Source organism: Maylandia zebra, linkage group LG7 (genome assembly GCF_041146795.1).
Source record: "Maylandia zebra isolate NMK-2024a linkage group LG7, Mzebra_GT3a, whole genome shotgun sequence".
Lineage (NCBI taxonomy): Eukaryota > Metazoa > Chordata > Actinopteri > Cichliformes > Cichlidae > Maylandia > Maylandia zebra.
The window spans coordinates 58,505,753-58,528,930 of record NC_135173.1 but is presented as its reverse complement, the minus strand read 5'-3'; the positions used below and the strand labels follow the sequence as shown (position 1 = coordinate 58,528,930).

Here is a 23,178-nt window from a genome sequence, read left to right as displayed (position 1 = left end):
CGGTACAGGGGCAGAACATCTGGTTTAGCAAGATGTACCGCCAGATGCTCAAAGAGTCATTTCAACAACCACCAAACAGCTAAAACAGCAAACAATTAACAAGAAGGTACATAGAGTCCACAAATAGATATGGACATACTGTCAGGAGCTGAAAGCAGAAATCTCGCAGATTCTGCAGGTTTCGTCACTCTGACAGCACTGTACACAAAACTTCTTTTTGCTGCTGGTTCAATAAAGTTTGGTCAGCCACTTTTTCTTTAGCCCAAAAATTACTTCTAACAAAAAAGCCAAATTTTTGCTACTTCATACCGAAGAAATTTCAGCTTTCACAAATTATGCCAAATTGCTAAATGCTTAGCTATGTCTCTAATAAATACTCTGTGACTTTGTGAAAAACAGAAGAGTAGCTGTTTTTCACTTTGTCTTGGTCCGCGGCTCGGTGTCTGAGGAGCGATTGGGATGCCCAGGTGGCCACGCCAGTCCATCAGTCACCATTCAGTGGTAACTACGGTTGATGTGGAATTTCTGGTTTCTATGAACTGTGTTAATCCTGTCACTGTTTGCTCAGGTTATTGTCCGCCGCGTTCAAGCCTTCACCTGCCTGTCCTCCTGGAGTTCAGAAAAACCGCCTATCATCCTCTCCGTCTTCCTGGAATCCTCTCCCGCGGACACTCACCCCTCCCTCCGGTTCCCACGGTCCGACCCCGATTGTAAGATAAATAGTTCTACCCCTGTTGTATGCCGTTATCTCCCTGCTCTCCAGTAACTCTCTCCCCTTACTGTTGCAGCCTCCCACGGTCCTGATTGCAGCATCCCCAAATCATTTATCTCCCGGTCTCTTCTGTTCTAACATTAAAACAGCGTGTTCCCTTTGGTTATTCCGGGTCACCTTTAGTTAAGAAATAAAGTTAATTTGCGTGCATTCCCGCGTATTGTGTTTGCTTCTGGGTCCAGCTTGCGTGTTAGAACTACGGTTCTTGACACACTTATTACAAAACTTTTTCTGTAATTTTACACATTTATTTCTTACAATTTAAGTCCAAAGAGTTGTGCTGACCTATTTCTTTCACTTCATCATGAACAGTTAAATAGTAGTAGGGAAGTTTCACTGGTCTAGCCAGCTTAAGATCAATGTAAAATGAGTTTGACACCCCTGGTCTAGGATATGCATTGGGTATCCATCAGTAGAGTTTGAAAGGTGTTAGGAAAACATGATGTGTAGAAATAAACACTGCTTGGCAGACTGTTCATACCTTTCTTGAGAAGAAATGATCAACGGTATCTGACTGACAGTCCAACGTCGCAGAGCAGGAAGAAATACTGGAAGACGGATGATCAGAGAACTGATATCTGGACAGGGAGGGCTCATCTTGGCCGTGGGGTTGAATTTGATGTAGGTCTGAAGCTGTTGTTAGACAAAACCTAAAAGAAAATGATTAAATGGTGGAACAGTATGACCAACTATGTTACTCACTGTGACTAACATATAAAAGGTGTATCGAAAAGAATAATGTGGCTACACTGCAGGCGAAAGCGCATCAAATCTGACTTTTTTGACCCTATGCGACCCATATCCGATCATGGTATGACAGTGTGAACAGCACAAATCCGATATTTTCAAATCCGACCTGGGTCACTTTCGTATGTGGTACTAAATCCAACACATATCTAATGTTTTAGAAAATGACTGCTGTTTGAATGGTCATGTCGCATTAAATCTGTCTTTTACGTCACTGACACAAGACGGACGGCAATTATCAGCGCTGGAGAAGCGCTCGAAGACATCGTGAAAGCTTCCTGGCCATCCCGTGTAGATGTTAGTGAAACTGTTGGGAAGACAACGTTGGAGAAACATGAACATTTTATTTGTACTGTATAATCTGCAGATTCTGACAGAAATTTCCAACTATCCTTTGAAGCACTGCTCCTCTCTAAAACAGCAATAAGGATCATTATTAGGCCATATGTAAATAACAAAATAACTTTATAACTTAAAGCAAAATTGGGAAACGTAAAGTCCGAAACAAGTCTTTATATTAAGGGCCATCAGTCAAACAATACTGTTTGGACTGGGTCTAAACAGAGCGCGTTTTGTGTGACATCTTCTTTTGCGCATGCGGGCCACTTTGAGGGTTCACACTAGAGCGCGTTTGCTGTCACATTTTATGTTGGGTCTGCACTTCCACAGGCCAGGCTAGTTTAGAAACTTCTCGTTACATACAACAGAGGTAGAGCTATCTTGTTAACGACAAAAACAAGACAAACATCTTTTACTTGCTAGCAAGGGAAGGCTTGGTTGGAACCAGGCTCTTGGAGCTCAACGCTCCTCACCTGTCTCCAACCCAACTTGTTCATCAAGCCGGCCTCCTCGCAGCTATTTATTTCCATGACAGTTACAGTTTACACAAGCACCTCCCCTCGTAAAACTCCCCTATGGTTCTAAAAGACAAGGCACTGTGTGTGTGTGTGTGTGTGTGTGTGTGTGTGTGTGTGTGTGTGTGTGTGTGCCTGCCCTTTAGGTGACCTCCTGCTCACCTAAAGGGTCATAAAAGCAGGAAGCTTACCACACAAGAAACAGATCTTTCAGATAGGATGTGCCTAATAAAGCCTCCCCCAGCACCTGAGTAGCTGGGGAGGTGGTCAGAGACAAAGGAATGTCTTTGATCCTACAGTTTGAACTAAGACTTACAAATTTAAGAAACACAATGACAACATTTAAAAATTTGACTCCAACATTTATTTGTAGTGTGAACAAGCAGACAAAAAAAAAAAAAAAAATCAGATTTGATCTAAAAATTGGAATTGAGCATTAAGACCTGCAGTGAACGTAGCCTATGATTTCAAATTTTTTACAGTCTGCATCATTTCACTGGTAACAATTGAAACATGTACAATTAGAAAGAGGGGATTGGTGAGTTTCACATGGTTGCTGGGGAGTATTTTAACAACGCAGTGGTTGCATGGATCGCAGACATGCTCGCAAAAGTATGGAAGGAGTATAAACTATTGTACAGACATATCCCATATGGAAAAGAAATAGTAAAAACTTATATGTGATTACTCATGAAAGTGGCCACTTTCGCATTACTTTCATATATTGTTTTAGTAAGTATCCAAAACATACAAGTTTCATTATATAATTTTTCAAGGGATCTTATATCTGTTTTCACTCTTATATGCTTTTCATACAAATTTCACACAAGACAGATACAAACTTTATAAGATTTATATATATATATATATCTTTTCCATATGGGTATGTCATGCACCCAGAAGGGGACTCACTGAGTACTTGGGAACACTATAAGCTTTGTATATAAAAAGCGGCTGCTGAGACACTATGCACCTCAGCATCCGCTGATCCACTCTGTAATCTAATGGTTGAATGTGGAACATTTAGGTGCTTGATTTTATACACCTGTGGCCATGGAAGTAACCGGAACATCTGAAATCAATGATATGAGCGAGTGAATACTTTTGGCTACATAGTATACATGTTAATATTAACTAAAATCTCAAATCCACAACCACACAGCTGTAACAGCAATTTTATATTATTCATCCACTGTCTATACTCACAGTAGAATTACAGTGATTTGATTCTTGTTTTGTTTTTATTATTATTTGATTCAGCTTTTCCTTTGCTCCTGCTAAATCGCTTTAATAAAATATCCTGCTTTCAAAAAGTCTAAATTGTGGAAATCTTTACCATTTGATTTATTCCTTTTTAACTAGAAAGTAAAAAACATTTCCCCTTGAATTCTTGAATAAAATATTTAGTTTCTTAATATATCAGCTGTTATCGAGATGGCAAAATAATAACATATCTACTGTCGATATCTACTCTTTTGTCCTTTTGATTGATTTCGGATTGACAGGACATAATAACAACAATAGCATTAATTACACTGCGGTGTAAAAGCTATTGAACTCTAACCTTTCATTGGTGGTGGAGGTGGTGGGAAGTCGGGGAGTATTTTTGGGGTTTTTCACAGAGGTCCTTGTTCCTTCTTCTAATGGCATGGGCCTAGGCCGCTGACCAATGCCAGTGGGCTGCTGCAGGCCTGCTGCCTGCTCCTCTGCTCCAAGCACCTGAGGAAAGTTAGTTAAAAATGGCAGTCACTGAGAAAATATAGTGTATCCAAATAAGTGAAACGTAAATGGAAAGCAGAAGAATAAGACATACAGAAACCAGAGTCTGAATGACAGCCTCATCCTGTTGTGACCAGGGCTTTGAAGGACAACGGATCCTCTTGATAAATAGGCTTTGCCACTTCTGCCTCAGTTCAGACAGCAATCCTGCAGCCTGACCACAAGATACAACTTTATTCAGAAATGTATGTAATAGTTTATACCAAAATATTAATGTGACAAAATTCAAACAACACCAGAGAATATAGAAAACATAATTACAAAGTAAATAAAATGTATAAAGCTCTTTTATAGACAAGCAGTCAGTGCTTGGGAACAAAACAGGATAAAATAAGAATATAAAGTGCCACAACAGAAATACAAAATTAATTTAAGACAGAATAAAGTTAGCTGGTAATTTAAAAACAGTTTCATCAATAAAAAATCTGGTTAAACAAAACAGTTTTAGCTGCTTGTTAAAATAACCCACAGAGTCATTTATAAGTAGGTAGAGTGGAAGGCTGTTCTAAAGCCTTTGTGCCACCAACTGAAATGCTCCGTCTGCTAAACTACATTCTGAGCCTTTGATCAAAGACTGCAAGCAGCAGTATGTTTAGTAAGAAGCTGGGATAAATAGTCTGGCAACTGTCTTTGTATGCATGTAAACAAATACAGCCACGAAGACCACATGTCACAGCTTAGAACTGTTCATTAAATGAAAGAAACAGGAATGAGATTTTACATGTAAAGGCCCAGAGAGGAATAAAACACTACACCGCCATTTCAAACACTGGACTTGGCAGCTGAACAAAAAGAAGCAGAGTTGGCAATTTTATGCCAGATAGGTTTCCTAATGCAATATCCAAAGGGATTTGTGTCTCGGAGGGAATAATTTATTAGTTTGCCAACTTAATGTGTAAACCACGGCCTTGCCTCAGAGAACTGTTAATCATAGATGGCAACCATAGACCAATGCTAGTTGGAGTCTCAAATAGGATGGAAGGAGGTAATATCTCTAATAAGGCATGATGAGGGTCTTCTCTAGACTATTACTTTAATTTAGTCATTAAGTGTAATTGGCCAAAAAGAACTAAATGACTCAGGACACTGAGAACCATCTTCACATAGGGTTTAATTTGAGTAGATTTTGGAATTCAATTATTTACAAAGTGACTGAGAAATGCAAAGCAATTAAAATCCTCCTCCTTATTATGATTTATGAGATTAAACAAGAGGATTTTTAATCACTGGCAGACAACAGCCCAGATGTTTTCATATAGGGAAAATAACAAAGGACTCCAAAAGGTAAAAAGTTGGCATTGGAAGCAATGTTCCCTTTGTTCCCACCTCTCTGTCCATTTCAAAGCCGAGCCAGTCATCTATCCTTATCTCGGATAGATCCTCTGTCTCACTGTCACTGATGTCATCCAGTGGATTTTCTAAAAGAAAGAAAATTAAGACATTGACTCTGTGATTCTGCACAGTGTGGGCTTATAAAATGTGGCATTTAAAAGATTTAATGTGTCTACATTTTAGGTTTTTTTGTTTTTTTAAATTAACAATGGTCAAGAAGACCATGTCTCTAGGAAATTCAACTCAGGAGTCAGGTCGTGAAAGAATAACCCAAGAACCTGAACCATGACCTATCTCAAAGTGAAACTAAAGCGCTTGAAATGAATGATTGAGAGTATCGTTCCTTGTAATAGTCTCTGAAGATGTATGCAATTTTTTTTGGTTCGTTATTGGGCTGGTTTGTTTTCGAATCATCCATTTCATTAAAAGTTATGTGTGCTTATTGGCTTCTTAAGTCTTCTTGTCCGTAATTTTATGGCCTGACTCAAGATAATTTTTCTTTAAATACTTTGCTTTTGACTCTGCTCATATAAGAATAACTCATAATTTCCTTTCTTATTGTGTTTATTTGTTGTTGTGTTCATTGGTCAGCTTTTCTGTTGTGTTTCTGTTCTAAGTATCCAGAAGTGATTAGTTTAGCCAATAATTAAGATATATTGTTGTCAGTAAACAGTGAGGTCTAACAAGCAGGCATTGCCATATTTTTCCCATGTTGCATGTCAGCACAATAATCACATGCACGTTGTGGACAATCTTAATCTTTGAATTCAGGTGCTTTTAGTCTCTTTGTCAAAGGTATAAAATAAAGTACCTAGATATACTACAATGCACTGTAAGTAATATTGCAAAGTGGGAAGCATTCAGAAATTCAGCCACAGAGTGGGAGACCACATAAAGTTAAAGAGTGGTGCAACTAAGTGCTGAGGCCAGAGTATTTTTGTTCATATTATGCATGTATTGTACACAAAACTTATATTAACATTACCAAGCTGAGCTATGTAGTATTATGACTTGCTTACCATTAGTTTTCTGTACAGCAGGTTCATGGAGGGCAGAGCTGTGTAATCTGGAACAACCTCCAAATATGGCAACAGTGATAGAAGTCACAAGGGTGCAACAGCGGACAGTGACCATCCTGTGGCCTCGGCTCATCTCGTCATAGATCATCCAATCTGTGGGAAGGGCCTGGGCCATTCTGGTTTGGTTCTTCTAAACAGGAGAAACACACATTCACACGACTAAAACCCTTTCCTTGCACTGATTTAAAACATTTTTAAATGTTATGTAAGAGGGAAAACAGTACGGAAATAATGAGCCAAGTGTGGTAAAAGAAGAATTAGATGATACCCAAGCACCTGCAATGACACATGGATCCAATGAGCTGAGAATAAATAACATGTTCTAGGTACCCCAGGTGGAAGGGAACAACTGCACGCACTCAAAGCTGAGACTAAGTAACATTAAAAAAACGAGTGCTAGAAAACTGAGAAGTAACAGGGCTTGATCGAACATCTATAGCAAATGTGCAAAATACAATCCAAAGTGATCAGAGAGGTAAAAGGAGCATTAAGAGCAATAATTGTACAAATGGCAGAGCAGCTCCAGCATATTCTAGGTGAAACCTCAAGAGGTTTCTGTCCAAAAGAGTGCAATCCCTTTTTAGATTAACTACTGGGCTTTCATCAGATTTGAAATTATCTTGTAGGAGAAGAATTAGAAAAGTGGAGAGAAAGTAAGAAACAGCTCATATTCCGAATATCACATCTGTCAAACATAGTGGAGGGAATGTTTTAACATGGGCATGTAGGACATCCAATAACATCAGGTCACCAGTGCTTATAGATGATCTGACTGAGTGCACACACTGAGTGTAATTAAGTGATGTACTGCATTACTTTTAAGAAAAGTGTTCTGTGTAATACGTCTTCTAATTACTTTGAAGACGTATTACAAAATAGAGGAGACATATACGTCTAACATGCAACAACATGCATGGATGTAATGTCTTTAATATGCTGCTTAGAGATTGTTGCGACTCTCAAAGTTGAGGCAATAAGAAGCGATAAGAGAATCAAAAGGAAATCGAGAACATGGGAATAAGTACTTCACAATTAATAGAATACTTTTGTGAAACTGCTTGAATTAAGGCTGAAAGTTTACACCTTGAATAACATTTTGGCTTTGTTATATAAAATCCACTTTGGTGGTATACATAGGAAAAATGACAAAACTTAGGTCATTCTCCAAATACCCATAAAGCTAACTCCATGTATGCATAAGACTGTGTGTGCGTGTGTGTGTGTGTGCATCTCCTACCTCCTTAAACTGAAACTGGCTTAGGACAGATGTGGGATGAAAGTGAAGCTTCTTCAGGGAAGACTCTTTGTTGAAATTAACCATATTTGGGTACATGCCAGCTACCAGGGCTGCCTTCACCATGGCCCAGTTTTCCGAGTTTAGATTCACATCACGGATGTCACAGCCCCCACGGGCTCGCACAAAACCTGGGGGACAAACAGACTGCTTACCTTAACTAATCCCTAACCCTTCCTTGTTATTCAAATTTCATAGTAAGGTCTAAATCAGTTTTAACCTTGGCCAAAAACCACAGGAATGTTTAAAAACACTGGCGGCTGCCATTGCGACCCCTCAGCCTCCTAGTAAATACACCTATAGTATCAATTTACACCACCGTTTACTCAAGTTATCGCAGTTACACGATTTTCCAAAAACCTGACCTCTGACCTTGAGGTCAAGGTCACCAGGATTCAAACTCATCTGAGATTTGATTTGAAAATCCTAGGTCACTTAGATATTTCAAATTTTTCTTTAGTTATTGGTTTCACAAAATTTTCAGAAAACTTTACCTCTGATCTGGTCGAGGTCACTAACATTAGAATTTATCCAAGATTTTTAGGAAATACACCTACAGCATTGAAACTGGCACCAACTTGCATGTATGCATGCACTCATTAACCCCCTGTGCTACTTGACTGAGCAGATCAATTTTCCATAAGTTTAACTGACTTGATGCTATACTCTTGTTTAAAAAGCATTACTTAAATTTTTTGAGTTGGGTAGTAATAATCCCTGTAACAGTCATAAGATATATCTAATACTTTATGTAAATTACAGTGTTCACAGATATTCTGTCAAATTCAAGCATTTTCATCAACTTTGCGTTTACATGCTGGTACTTTACACTGATTAATCTGGCACTGACACACCAGAATTCCTATTGTAAGACTTTAGCCACTTCTAGTAGCATATCAAATAGAGGACAGTACAGAAAAACACACCGCAGTGAAGGAAGAAACTCATTGAGGAAAAAAAATGGGGGGCACACAACGTGCAAGTAAATTAGAGGCCCTATTAAGTGAACTGATATACAACTTTAAATGATAATTTTTTTTACAATCCACACAATGCTGTCCAACCCAATTATGTTAAATATCTGATTTTCATGATAAACTGAGGAGGATTAAATAAAAGAAACATTGAGAATTTCCCTGCTCAATGCTCTCAGGGACAGGAAATACCTAGGGCTTTGCCCTAAACACTGAGAGCCAGTTTCTAGAGAGCAACCTGAAGGACTGACTCAAATCATTGGCACTACAATCAGTGGTGTGAGCTATCACCACACAGTGATCATGTTATTGTTCCAATAAAAAGTAACCATGTTAAATGCAAATGAGCTAAAACATGCTTCAACAGAATGTAACATAATAAAACCAATATAAGGTAAAAAGGAATTTAAAGAAATTTGACATCAGACTTGATAAAATTAAGCAAAGAAGAATAGGTTTAAATAAAATATATTGATAACATAACAAATGATTTCAAAACCCAAAAAGCAAAAGCAGAATTTAAAATGGCCATTTAAGACTTATCCAATAATGCCAGCAGCAGGGTTTGGGGTCAGCGAATCTAACCTTTAGTGAGTTATGTATGGAATATCACAGAAAAAAGTAGAACTGACCAATTGCACGGAGTTGTCCTAGCAGTTGTGTCCTCATGCCAAGTATCATGTCCATGGTAGCCTGGGACAAGAAGTTCTTCTCACAGAAGGCTCTCTCCCAACCTTCACTGCGAGCCTTTTGCCATGCCTGGCACCACAGAAGACAAAGATGTCAGAGAAATGTTTAACAATAACTTTTAATCACAAGGGACTGACCTCAAATTTGTAATCCAAAACATGTATAAAAATACATTTTTATAGATCATCCCAATTAATGAGTCAATATTTTTTAAATCACTGATCATGCATTTTTGGTAGATATCTGTTAAAAGTTGTCTTCTTAGTGTCGTTAAGAAATTATGAGATTTACTTTTGAAAGGGAGATAGGAATAAATCAACGCAAGCGTCGTAAAACCCATCATTACAACATTGTTAAAATCAAGCACTCAACCTAAAACACTCTTCGTATGGGTTTCTGCCTACCTGGAAAGCTCTAAGTAAGGCCATGTGATCACTAAAGGTGTTGGAAGTGAAGCGTTTTCTGCAGCTTAGAGCAGCTCTCTTCTGTGAGCTTTGGGTGGGAAGAATGAAAGGGTCACGATATGCCAGGGTACAGGCAATGGTTAGAATGGGGTCCAGACACTTAAGAACAACAGCACACAGCACCATCTTCCCCAGATTGGGCTCCACAGGTAGATCAGCCAGGTGGTAGCCCAGATCAGTCAGGTCTTCAAACTGGTTCATAGCATCTATTTTCTAAAAGTGAATAGAAAGAGAAGAGTGGTGAGAGTCAATATGGACACAAAGGCTTATTGCCAGATTGTTTCAAATATTACCTTCAGCATTTGCACAGCGTTTCGGACAGCATGTGTGGGAGGTGGCTGGGGAGCCTTGGCCAAGAATTCAGCTACTGGACAGGAGGAGGGAGCCAGCAGTTTGGTCTGCAGACACAGTTCCTTACACACACAACATGATCTAGTGTTTAGAATTATTGGGATAAACAACCTACTGTACTGTAACACAGGTAACACACATCTATGTTACATGTGGAATTTTAAAAGGTGAAATAAAGCATCCTGCTCTTTAAGTAAGCCATAGTCAAATTTTATATCATGTAGCCATCATGATACAAGTTTTACAAATACTTTATTATTGCACAGTAGCGTTTTCTGCTCAGTGGCGCTTGATAAACTGCAGATTTAAAGTTTATGTGTAATGGCATCATTTTAATCACATATTGAATTTGTATGTCAAAAACACATCACATACAGATGCATTTTCATTTAGTAATGGTAGGTTAATTCAGGATAAATAGGTTAGTTTGCAGTGATGAGTTGACAGTAAAGCTCTGTGTTGAACTGGTGCACAATGGCAGTGGTGCTCATGGTTAATGTTAGGTTACACAAGTGTAGCAGAGATGAATTTGCATCTAAACTGATGATGCTTAGAGTCCTTCACTGAATTCCAACTTCAAACCAACTGTATCCTGTCTAGTTTAAAGATGGTATAAACAGTACAGTGTCAGTGTAGGGGATGGAAATCAGCCAGGATAGCTGTGAAACATCTGCTGATATCTTGTTGAATTCAGCTGTGTAAATCCACAAAGAGCAACAAGTCAGCTGATCACAGCACATAAACTAAGAAAACCAACTGGAGCTCACATTAGAAATTATTGAAAGTTATTGAAAGATTCTTTCCCTATGCTGAGCCACTACACAGATCTTAGAGTTTCACCACCTGTTGAATTCCACTGTAATCCCTGACTGTACTCATTTTACTGCTCAGGCGTGGAGAAAATATAGAATTATCTTTCACTGCTTGTGGCCTACATAAGAGATTCAAGCTGAGTACATTCCTTAGAATTTGAATTTAGATTCAAATAAAATTTGTATTCTTATGTACTAATATTATTTTATCATTATATTAATATAGCACAAGGTTCAGTTACCTCTGTACAAAAATGGACAATAGAATTGTCCCTCAAGGAGCTACTTTTTGCTTTTTTAGTTTGAGTACATTTCAAAACCTGTACTTTTTTTACTTTTACTTGAGTAAAGAAGTTTCTTCAGTACTTTAACTTTTAACAGAGTATTTTTTAACTCAAGTATCTGTACCTCTACTTCAGTACAGAAAGTCTGTACTTTTACCAGTTCTGTAGATAACCATCAGTTCAACATAAGTGTTATGACTCTGCATGTTCGCTATAAAACTAATAGTAATGTTTTTGCACTATAGCCAGAAGTTGTAAGCATAGCTATAGGCTTTGATAAAGGAATATATATTTTACATATCATTCTGCAGGTGCAGAACAGCAACCAACTCCTGCACAACTGCAGGAATAGATTTAGACTTGAAACATGAACATGTAGTATGTTTCTACCTGTAGAGGCATCCGGAGGAGCTGTGGAACTTGGAATTCCAGCATATTGTTGAACCTGAGTCGACTAAAGAGATGGAAGCAAACCCCTGGCCTGCAGCGCCCAGCTCTGTAGACATGTCATTTGTTTAACAGCAATGGAGTAGTATTTGGTTGTAAGAGTAAAACCCATAAGCCAACATAAGTTTTAGCATAGTTTTTTTTGATACTTATAATAAAAATATGAACACTACAATACCTTCCTTTCCTTTGCAGAGCACTGGCTTTTGAGATCCACACAGTCTTTAGCATGGACACATTGCTGAGAGTATCAAAAGACTTCTGCAACAGGCAACGTTTCAGTTAAATACTAACACCTTTATGAAATCCATAGAGTCATAATTTAAATCCAACTTTCTGAAGTGTTAGTGTACCTCTTTGACCTTTCCAGAATCAATGACGAAAACAACATCATTGATGGTGATGCTCGTTTCAGCTATGTTAGTAGAAAGAATCTGAAATGAAAAACTGACCAGTTACAATCTAGTTTCATAAGCACATTTCCTTCAAATATCATTTTGCGTTATATTAAATGAATAAAATACTCCTGAGCGATGGCACAAATCACTAGATTACAGCTTCTTTTGTGAAATGATGTTGAAACTTCCAAACTTCATAAAAGAAAGCAGACAATGCTGAATTAAATTAATGTCGGACATACCATTTTCCTTTAGGATACATTCTTCTGGGTAGGAGAATGAGGTTGTTTTTTTTTTTTAATATATACACTTCACAGGTTGGTTGTTCCAAGTATCCTATTCTTCTTGTTCATTATTATAGGTCAAACATGTCTCGTGTTAGTTTTGGGGGTTTTGTACTACTGTGGAATAAAGTTCTAATCCAAACATTCAAATATGAACCAGATCTGAAGGCTGCACTGCACTGTATAAAGTTAGTATGAATACAGCCTATGCAATTAAACAGTCAACAAAATGGCTCAGTAATGGTAATAATCCCTAAATACCGTAATTGTCGGGCTATAAGCCGCTACTTTTTGCACAAGCTTTGAACCCTGCGGCTTTTAGTCAGGTGCGGCTTTTCTATGGATTCTCCATGATTTTTGTCATATCATAAGACGATTTGTTTTGTTTGTTCTGCTGTTGTACGCCACTACGTTGCCTGGCGGAAGGGCATGTGATCAGACACACAGTATCGGGGTTCAGGAGTGGTATGTTGGTCACATGTCCGTTCGCCAGGCAACGTAGTGCCGTACGAAGTAGCGCGAAAAACAAACTTCAAAGTACCACTACGCGTTCAGCGGGAGGCGTGGATGATGAGCGGCGATAAACTTGCGAAAAGCAAGTTATGCTCAACTCCAGCAGTGGATTCTGACAGCGTGGAAAAGTGTGAAAACATCCATGATCACCAACGGATTTCGAAGTGCTGGACTGCTGCATGATGGAGAGGAGGACACCGCCACGGCCCTTCAGAGGGTGTTTGACTCTGACACTGACAACGAGGATTTGTTTGGTTTTGAAAGTGACAACGAATGAAAGAAGCTGAGAGTGGATGACGAAGCCACCCTGAACCTGTTCGTTCCGACACTGGAGAAGAGGACTTTGGTGGTTTTAGTGCGCAGGAAGATGGTGGTGAATGACTGACTTTTCTTCTTGTTGAAGCCGTGTCACTGCACCTGAGCCTAAAAGGTAGTCCGAATCTATTTTTCTGGTGTGCTGTAGGTTATTGTTATGTACTACATTTGTTACTCATTTATGAAGCACAGTACATGTTTCGTACTTGTAATTACCAGTACTTGTACATATACCTAAAAAGTTATGCAAATATGTACCCGTAACTTGTTTTTCAAAATATTAATAAAATATTAATGTCTCCAAACAGCCATCTCTTTCCTGACAATTCCCTTTGTGCATATTCTCTTACATATGATAAGTCAACATTGAAACACCTGCGGCTTTTAGTCAGGTGTGGCTAATGTATGTACAAAACAGGATTTTCCCCTGATTTTAGCTTGTGCGGCTAATATTCAGGTGCACTTTGTAGTCCGGGAAATACGGTAGTTCAGTTCTGCTAAACTATTTGAATTAACTCCAAATTAAGTCTGGACCAAATTTTTGGTCCAGACTTAATTTGGAGTTAATTCGCATACACATGCACGCATACACACACAATACACCATTATACATCATCTGAAACACCAGTGACTCACTATCTTCCTGACACCAGGAGGAGAGGTCTTTAAGGCTTTTTTCTGATCCTGAGTCTGCATGTCTGAATGTAGAGTAAACACATGGTACCTAAGAAACAACACACCTCTATCAGAAAGCATGCACTTTTCTGCAAGCTTTTGTCTTCTCAGCACAACTTAATAATGAAACAAGCTAAGCAATGAAAATTAAGGACATATTTGCATTACATTACATAATTTCCTATCAGCAACTAAATTGACCATGTGGTTACATTCCCAAATGCTTACAGACTTTTAGAAAAAGGTGCTCCAACGTGACCTGATACATGCCCCAACTTTTCTGAAATGTTTTACTGGTATATCAAATATGTTATTATATAAAACAAAGACAAAAAAACTCATTTCAACTTTGGGCTTAACATAATACCAGAATCATTGGATTGTGTTTTTCTTGACATTTTGAACTGTATCCCAACAGAAACCATTTTACCTTTCACTTTGGCCAGAGAATCTCTTATCATCATGGAGAATGCGGTCCCTGAGTTCCACTATTTCATCATATCCAGGAAGAAAAATTAGGATGGCACCTAAAGACCAAAAAAAGGCTCACTTTCTAGCACAGCTGGTGATATCTGTTAGATATACTAAACTAAGTAAGGGCATTGTGAATTAGAAAAGATTAAGACACTGCTATAAATCACAGGTTCACACCAATCTGCATTTTATGTTGATATTCATGTGCTACCAGATTTCCCATTGCTTTCTATGCTGTTTCATGTTACAGCAGAGCCTGTTGTAACCAGACTTAAGAGTATTGCACTGGCTAGCACCCAAAAACTTTGGCAGCCACCCTTTCATTAAGACCCTTTTTGATGAGGTGTCAGTGAACAGTACATGAATTCAAGAGCTCCTTGAATTCAGCTCCTGTGTCAGGTCTTTGCTAAATGTTTTCCTATTTCTTAAGGACATCTCTTTCAGATTTTCAGATACTATTCATCTGCTGCCGACAGTTTTGCTAGGCCTGCCACTTGTCTAGTTTCCTTAAGAACAGCCTGCACGCTAAGCAGAGATGTGCCATATTTTTGGCTAATAGCGCTTTGGAAATAACTTTGTTGATTCAAAAAAATGCCATTTTTGTGTCTTACATTTGACATTTTCCTCATATCAAGAAATGGAAACAAATCATGGCTGACAGTAACATAGCACCTAAGGATAGAATTTAAAATTGGTTCTTTGCCAAATTCTTGCAGTATGTGTTATGTGCCTTTTTATGATTAAATGGTTCACAGTTCAGTATTAAATGGCTTGACAAACAAAAAGCCTTCCTTTGAAAATCATCAGGTGCCATGAGTGAACTTAAAATCAATGTAAAAGCAGACAATGTCCACAGAAAAAAAGACCTTCAGAAAGTCTGGAGAATTATTGCTCAAAACCCCTTTAAAAGGACAAAATAGAGTCTGTCTCCCAAAGTAAATATATAAGGGGTGGCTTTATCGTCCTGATACTTACCATCACTGGTATTGGAGCAGATGTTGTGCAGCAGATTCATGATGAGCTCCAGGTCTACCCACTGATCATCAAAGCTATGATGGTACAGCCTGAGAAGTTCTTGGTCTTCTAAGCTCATCTCAGGGTCACACTGCACCAGAGCTGACTCATTGAGGTTGCTCACCTCTCCCAAAGGACTGCACAGTAACAAAAATATTCAGTTGCTTCACAAAGAATTCATAAACCTTAAAGTTTTTCACAAGACTCAAGTGTTGTAAACATAAATTACAATGAATAAAATTAACATCTGAACAACTAAAAAGCTTTTAATTTATGTATCTGGTATTTATTACATTTCAAAAAATTATAATCAGAAACTGACACTTCCCACACTTCATGATGCATGCTCAATCAGCCACGTAAGAAAATCCCAAAATGTTGATTCTGTTCATCTGGACATAGAGTTTTCAGTGGGAGAAACATTAAGTGACCCATCCAAGTGACTTACTCAGTCTCAGCTGACTGCAGGTTTCCCCTAACCTCATAAATAGTAAATTTGCATAATGACTGACACTAAATGGTAAATGGACTGATTCTTATATAATGCTTTTCTACTCTCCTGGAGTACTCAAAGCACTCTATACAACATACCACATTCACCCAATCACACCCAAGCACTGTTTCTATGCTTTGAAGTGCTAACTACAATTCAGACACATTCCTGCTCTGATGGATTGGAGAGGAACTTGGGGTTAATATCTTGCCCAAGGATACTTCACATGCAGACTAGGGGGAGCCAGGGACTGAACCACAAACCTTACGATCAGTAGATGACCTGCTCTACCTCCTGAGCTACAGCCCCCCCCCCCCCCCCCCACTGGCACCACTAACGAAAAATGGGCTGTGAGGTCAGTTTCTTTCATTAATACGCAAATTGTCATGACCATTTGCATATTACTGATCAAGAATCACGCTACGTCCAGATGAACAGAATCAACTTTTTGGAATTCCCACACTTCAATGGGGGAGTTTGAGTTTGTGTTGCCAGAGTGGGGACCACATCTGAGGAGGTAGAGATTTACCTGGAGTAGTGTCTATCTGTGTGTCTATTATTTTACTATTTCCATATCATTATATATTCAGTACCAGTGTGTGTTTTGAGTTATGAGTGCACTTATTGCAAAATGCAGTGCTCTGATTGGTCAAATCTGTTTATTCCGATCCAAAAACTAGAAATAAATAAACAGGACAATGACCCCAAACACACATCAAAAGTGGTAAAGGAATGGCTAAATCAGGCTAGAATAAGGGTTTTAGAATGGCCTTCCCAAAGTCCTGACTTAAACCCCATTGAAAACATGTGGACAATGCTGAAGAACCAAGTCCATGTCAGAAAGCCATCAAATTTAACTGAACTGCACCAATTCTGTCAAAAGGAGTGGTCAAAGTTTCAATCAGAAGCTTGCCAGAAGCTTGTGGATGGCTACCAAAAGCGGCTAATTGAAGTGAAAATGGCTAAGGGACATGTAACCAAATATTAGCACTGCTGTATGTATATTTTTGACCCAGCAGATGTGATCACTTTTTTTTTCTGTTAACCCATAATATAGTCATAAAAGAACCAAATTTCATGAATTTCTTTTGTGACAAAGAAGTATCTGTTCCATGTACTCTATCAGAGGAAAATCAGAGTTGTAGAAATAAGGCTGTGTGATGAGCCCTTTCCTCTACTCCCTCTTCACCCACGACTGCAGACCTGCTGATTGTTCCAACACCATCATTAAGTTTGCAGATGACACCACAGTGATTGGCCTCATCAGTGACAACGATGAGGCCGCCTACAGGGAGGAGGTGGATCGTCTGGCTGAGTGGTGCGACAGAAACAACCTGCTGCTTAACACCGAGAAGACTAAGGAGCTCATCGTGGACTACAGGAGGAATGCTGACCCACATCGACCCATCCACATTGAGGGGACGGCTGTGGAGTTTGTGACCAGCTTCAAGTTCCTGGGAGTCCACATCTCCGAAGATCTCATCTGGACGACCAACTGCTCCAAGCTGGTCAAGAAGGCTCACCAGCGCCTCTTCTTCTTGAGGACTGAGGAAGAGCCACCTGTCCTCCGACATCCTAGTGAACTTCTATCGCTGCACCATCGAGAGCATCCTGACCAACTGTATAACAGTCTGGTGCGGGAACTGCTCTGCCTCGGACCGGAAGGCGTTGCAGAGGGTCGTGAAAACTGCCCAGCGCATCGCCGGAGCACCACTTCCTGCCATAAAGGACATCTACAGGAAGCGGTGTCTGAAAAGGGCTGGAAAAATCATCAAAGACCCCAGTCACCCATCACATGGACTCTTCACCCTCCTGCCCTCTGGGAGGTGCTACAGGAGCCTCCGGACTAAGACCACCGGGTACCGGAACAGCTTCTTCCCCACAGCTGTCAGACTCCTGAACTCTGCCTCCTGACATCTGACCCACGTTAAACTCATGGACTGAACATACACACACCCACAACCACCTACACACACACACACACACACACACACACACACACACACACACACACACACACACACACACACACACACACACACACACACAATGGACAACTGTACCCTCAAACACACAATAATTAAATGGACTGAACCACCACTCACAACCACTAGCACTTTATATAGGCTCTGTAGAAATTATCCACATATCTTGCTTATCTTAACTGCACTACTGTATAGCTCTGTGTAAATAATCATTCTGTACATACGATAATTTTTAATCCTACAACTGTTTATAACTTGCATAGTTCCCATTTCTGTATAACTGTATATCTCAGATTTCTGTATAGTTTTTTTATTTCATATTTATATCCTGTTCATAGCCTGTACATAGCTTGTACTCACTACAGCCTGTACATACTTATAGTTATAGAATATTCATAACATACTTCATACCGTGTACATTATAACACACCATAATAGACCCATTTCTGTAATATACTTGCATATCTATATTATTGCTAATATATATTGTAATATATCTATATCATGGCTAAAGAAACTGCATTTCGTTGCCCTGTACCTGTGCAATGACAATAAAGTTGAATTCTATTCTATTCTAAATAACGGGAAACTCAAGAGAGCCGTAATATTTTGTTCTTTACAAGTGTATGTAAAATTTTGACCATAACTGTACATAGCTATGACCAACAGATGCCATATGTAAAAGGGAAAAACTCATTTAGAATTACAACTATAAGACATTAACACGTGTACATGTCTGAATACTTTCCAAAGGACAACATTTCAAAAAACACTCACATGGATGATTTCAATAGATCCACAGTATCAGTCTGCTGGAAGTGCTCGGCAAAGTCTAAGGCAGTCCTGAAAACAGAATAATAAAAAACAGAGTCACGTGTATGAAATTTTGCAGTTTATGCAACTACATTTTTGATTATTTTATTTATTTTGATTTCTTTCTTTCTTTATTTTTATTTTTTTTTACAGGAAGACTGTAGTAAACTGTAGTTACTGTTAAAGATTACATTACTTAATAACTACTACTACATGCTTTAATAAATTATAAGATATGCCTTGTCTATTTCTATGGATGATGAAAGAAAACCAAACAACAGGGCTGTGAATCACAGACTGGTCACTGTCGATTAATAAACCGGATTGTGACTGTGTTTTCTTACCATCCATTGGATGCCTTGATGTTAATGTCAGCACCCAGACTGAGGAGTTGCTCCAGCTGTGTAATAAATCCTCGACCTGCTGCTGCCATCAGTGGTGTGGTCCCTGTTTCACTGTGCATGTAGTCCACTACATAAAAAGATTTGGGAAATCAATCCAAATCAAACTGAACTGGAATATCATGTAATGTAAATAAAACTATTTCTCATCATTATTTTTTTTGTAGTTTTATGATAGTATCTCCAGCTTTACATCAACTTAACACTGTTAGTGTTAAATGTTATTTTGTTAACAACGACACTTAAGATAACCCATCAGATTCATACCATTAACACTTTCACTGAGGATCAGATTGAAGAGCTGAATGAAAGAATCTTGGTCCTCATTTAGGAAAATGCTAGAAATGCATGAGTCCATCTCCCTCCTCAGCCATGGTTCCATCTGTTCAGTGTCCTTCTCATTCTGTAACAAAACAATATAAAGCATAACTTGTCTGGATAAAACAATTTGCTGACATATAAACAGACGTCTGTTTATATGTTGCCAAAAATCAAAGTTTGTGTTTTTGTGTTTACACCCATTTCCATTATCTGGTTCAAGGGTGTCAAGATTTCTATATGACAAAATGTAACCATAAAACGCTTCATAATTCTTCAAATTGCTATGGAAATAAGTATAAAGGCATCCAAACTGTAACTTGCTCTATAGAATTAACTCATGCTCCACCTCTGCTAAGAAACGGGCACGTATTAGATTCATTCAGGATAATAAACATCTTAATATCATTTTAAAAGAAAGTCCACGGAACACAAGCCTGTGTGCTCTTGTTTACTGGTACAAATGTCAAGTCTCTCCACATGCTTTTCCAAGTCACATCTGCGTCCAATCACTAAACCTGCAGCCTCTCATTCAGCCACCGCTCTGCAGCTTCATCTCCTAGGCTCTCCTGCTCAGGCCTGACACCCGATTGGCTGCTGTGCTCTGGATTTTTATTGGCTTGGATTAGTTCTCCACACTCTGGACTCTCAGCTCAGTTCAGCACTGCTCCTCAGAACAGCCGGCAACCACCCACTTTCCCTATGGGTTTGGTCACATACTCCCTCACTCTGATCTGCTCAGTTCCAACTCAAAATATCATCCTCAACACAGCAGTAATTATTCATCTTTATAAGCTCATTTTAGGTAGAGTCATAAAGTATGAGATGATGGGATTTTATTTAACAGTTTTACAAATGTCAAAATGCACTCTTGGCAGTCAGTATTATTTAAAAGCTACTTTCTCATAGTAGCAAACCAAAGTGCAAGCAATGTGAATATAGAACTATAATATTGTTCTGATGTGTGTCTATACCAGGGGTCGGCAACAATAAAAGGCAGCAGGGCTGCCAGAGTCCAGAGTTAAAAGAATATCATTAAAAATCCTTCAAAGTGCTGTGTCAGTGATATGTAGTGATTTAAAACCAGATTGAAATTTTTCAGAGATCTTGTTAAAATCAAGGTGGGCCTGCAACTGTAAGTAGACCACTTTCTCCAAAACTTTAGAGAGAAAAGGAAGCTTTGAGATTGGCCTGTAATTGGACAGAAAAGTTGGGTCCAGGTTACGTTTTTTAAGAAGAGGCTGAACTATAGCTTGTTTAAAGCATGATGGGACATACATGCTTAACATAACATAATATAATTTACAAAACACCTAAACCCTATATTTAACTGAAAACAACATCTAATGTTAGAACCTGCCAATATTAATTTAATACAATCTTTCTTGAATATATGCTCATTATAAATTTATTGTAACACTTTTCAAAACTGTCGAATCAGTGAAATGCATGAAACTTCTACACAACGCAAGGCTCGCAAAATTTCAAAATCTCTGGTAGCCCTTTGAGCCGGCACAATTCAGTTTTTGGTAGCCCAAAATAAATTTAAGTAGCCCGAATAAAAAAGAGAGCATTTTTATTTATGTTTTTGTTTCCGTGGGCAATAATGCATTTCTTGCATTTCTCATGGGTTCTGATGGGGTCTTTCTTAAAATGACTGGTCCCAGTAACAAAGGCACTTGTTGACTCACAAATCGAATGAAACTCACAACACACCTGGGAGAACATCATGTTATTTAGCTCGTCATATTCCAGCTACAGAAATTCTTTTGTCCATGAAACCAAAAAAGCTGCGCTTTTTTTTTTTTGCCTCATTGTCTGATTTGTCATAACTTTTCCGTTTTGTGATCGGCTTTTCTTTGGCTGTCCCTTCTTCACCCTGACCTGTCTTATTTGGCTGAGCAGAACTAAAATACCGGCTTAAATCTTGCTGCTTTTACACACGTACTTACATAACGGTCAGCGATTCTCTGCGCGATCAACTTCTCACATGTTTAAGCTTGCTGCGAGAGATTTCACTTGTCATGTTTGAATAGTAAGCTAATGAGTGATAAGACTATGTCAGAGGAATTGGTGCGCAATTAATCGTCACTCACCAATCAGTGCTGCTGCTCTCTACACACCGTTCACGCGATCGCAAAGTGACGGTGAAAGCAAAAAACAAGCGCAAATTCAAACGCGATTTCAATATGTCACATATTGACAGTGGCTCATCAATGCCAATGACATAATTACCCAGCTACATTTTCGAAAGAATGCAAAAGCATTGACATATATTTTTCCTTCCTATGATAGCCCGACGGGCAGGGCAGAGATAGATTTTGGTAGCCCGACTGGAAAAATTGCTAGCCCTGGGACGTTGTGCTAGCAATTTTGCGAGCCCTGCAACGAACATTGGCTTTCAGTCCATCTGTGTCTTTTGTTAATGCACTAGAATTACAATAGTTTAAGATGCTGTTAGAAAACTTCAAGAAGTAAGCAGAAATCAAAACAAAAGTCAACTTCAGATATCAGTCTAAATGGTCAGTAAAGGGCTCCAACATTGGCATGGGTAATTGAAAACATCTGAAAACATTAGACACCCCTGTCTAACAGCCCTATCCCTCTCCTTAGTTTGTACATGTAACCTTTCTCTGCAGAAAACACAAAAATAATATTTTTTATTATTCTAGGTGTAACAGAGAACATGGTGTATTTTGGTGGTGGTGGTGGTTTACCTGCTTAAAGCCGCTAGTCCCACAGTCACTGTCAGGGAGGAAGCCTGTGGCATGGGTGCTCTGTTTCTGCCCAACAGAACTGGTCTGTACTGCTTGACACCACTCTGTTAAATATTTCTGTTCTCTGTCCTCTGAGAACCAGAATGTGTGATACACAAAAGAGATTAAGACAAGACCAAACAAACGCTGTGTATATGTGTGTGTGTGTGTGTGTGTGTGTGTGTGTGTGTGTGTGTGTGTGTGTGTGCAGTCATACTTTTTTCTGTCTCTTCCTTGTATTTCCTCATGTCCTTTCTGGTGAAACCTGTCAGCCTCAGAATATCCTCTAGAAAGAACTCCTTCACCTCAAAGTGTCTTCCTTTGACTACAGGAAAAAAAGGAACATTTTTGAACCCCTCAAGTTATATCAAATAAAATGAAAACATGACTTTTCAACACATATAGACAATCCACAAACCTTGGAGAAGCACACTCATTTTTTTATTTCCCAAACATATGAACTTATTTTTGAATATGGAAATGAACTGTTCCTGAAGGGAATCCATGAAAGCATGTCCATTTATCTTATCTGTATTAAAAAATAAATGCCTTAATGTGATCTGTAGCTGCTGTACAGATTTATGTTCAATATCGACATGAATAAATTTCCTTCCATGTAACTTTGCTCAAATTACAAATGAATATAATTTGAAATTAATTTTGCATTTTAATTTCATCTGGATTGATTTAAATCCACTGTTGACTGTAGAGCTGCAAAATTACAAAAGAAGTATCATTATTTAAATAATTATGGACTATATTTTGGGCAATGGCTACTGTTAATCTAGAAGCTTTTGTCATGTGTTTCTTTGTTTATATAACGAAAATATTTATACTATATCAAGTATATATAACTGTTG

The 23,178-nt window shown here is 38.6% G+C and overlaps 1 protein-coding gene across 5 annotated transcripts in view; it reads right to left on the bottom strand.

The window, feature by feature from the left end:
* ythdc2 (YTH domain containing 2) overlaps positions 1–23,178 on the bottom strand; it is a 40,481-nt gene that overhangs the window by 7,614 nt on the left and 9,689 nt on the right. For 4 of the 5 annotated variants that reach the window (XM_076886796.1, XM_076886795.1, XM_076886797.1 and 1 more), the window contains 20 exons: positions 22,536–22,643; positions 22,280–22,410; positions 19,512–19,647; positions 19,188–19,314; positions 18,808–18,873; positions 15,514–15,689; positions 14,495–14,591; positions 14,026–14,113; positions 12,233–12,313; positions 12,058–12,140; positions 11,823–11,928; positions 10,279–10,398; positions 9,926–10,198; positions 9,464–9,590; positions 7,801–7,988; positions 6,504–6,693; positions 5,479–5,570; positions 4,187–4,306; positions 3,938–4,092; positions 1,254–1,422 (listed from right to left, as the gene is read on the bottom strand). In XM_076886796.1, the coding sequence (XP_076742911.1) occupies positions 1,254–1,422; positions 3,938–4,092; positions 4,187–4,306; positions 5,479–5,570; positions 6,504–6,693; positions 7,801–7,988; positions 9,464–9,590; positions 9,926–10,198; positions 10,279–10,398; positions 11,823–11,928; positions 12,058–12,140; positions 12,233–12,313; positions 14,026–14,113; positions 14,495–14,591; positions 15,514–15,689; positions 18,808–18,873; positions 19,188–19,314; positions 19,512–19,647; positions 22,280–22,410; positions 22,536–22,643 (2,633 nt within the window). Of the gene's footprint in view, positions 1–1,253; positions 1,423–2,709; positions 3,446–3,937; positions 4,093–4,186; positions 4,307–5,478; positions 5,571–6,503; positions 6,694–7,800; positions 7,989–9,463; positions 9,591–9,925; positions 10,199–10,278; positions 10,399–11,822; positions 11,929–12,057; positions 12,141–12,232; positions 12,314–14,025; positions 14,114–14,494; positions 14,592–15,513; positions 15,690–18,807; positions 18,874–19,187; positions 19,315–19,511; positions 19,648–22,279; positions 22,411–22,535; positions 22,644–23,178 lie in introns of those variants that run through there. The other variant, XM_076886798.1, reaches the window with a different exon arrangement.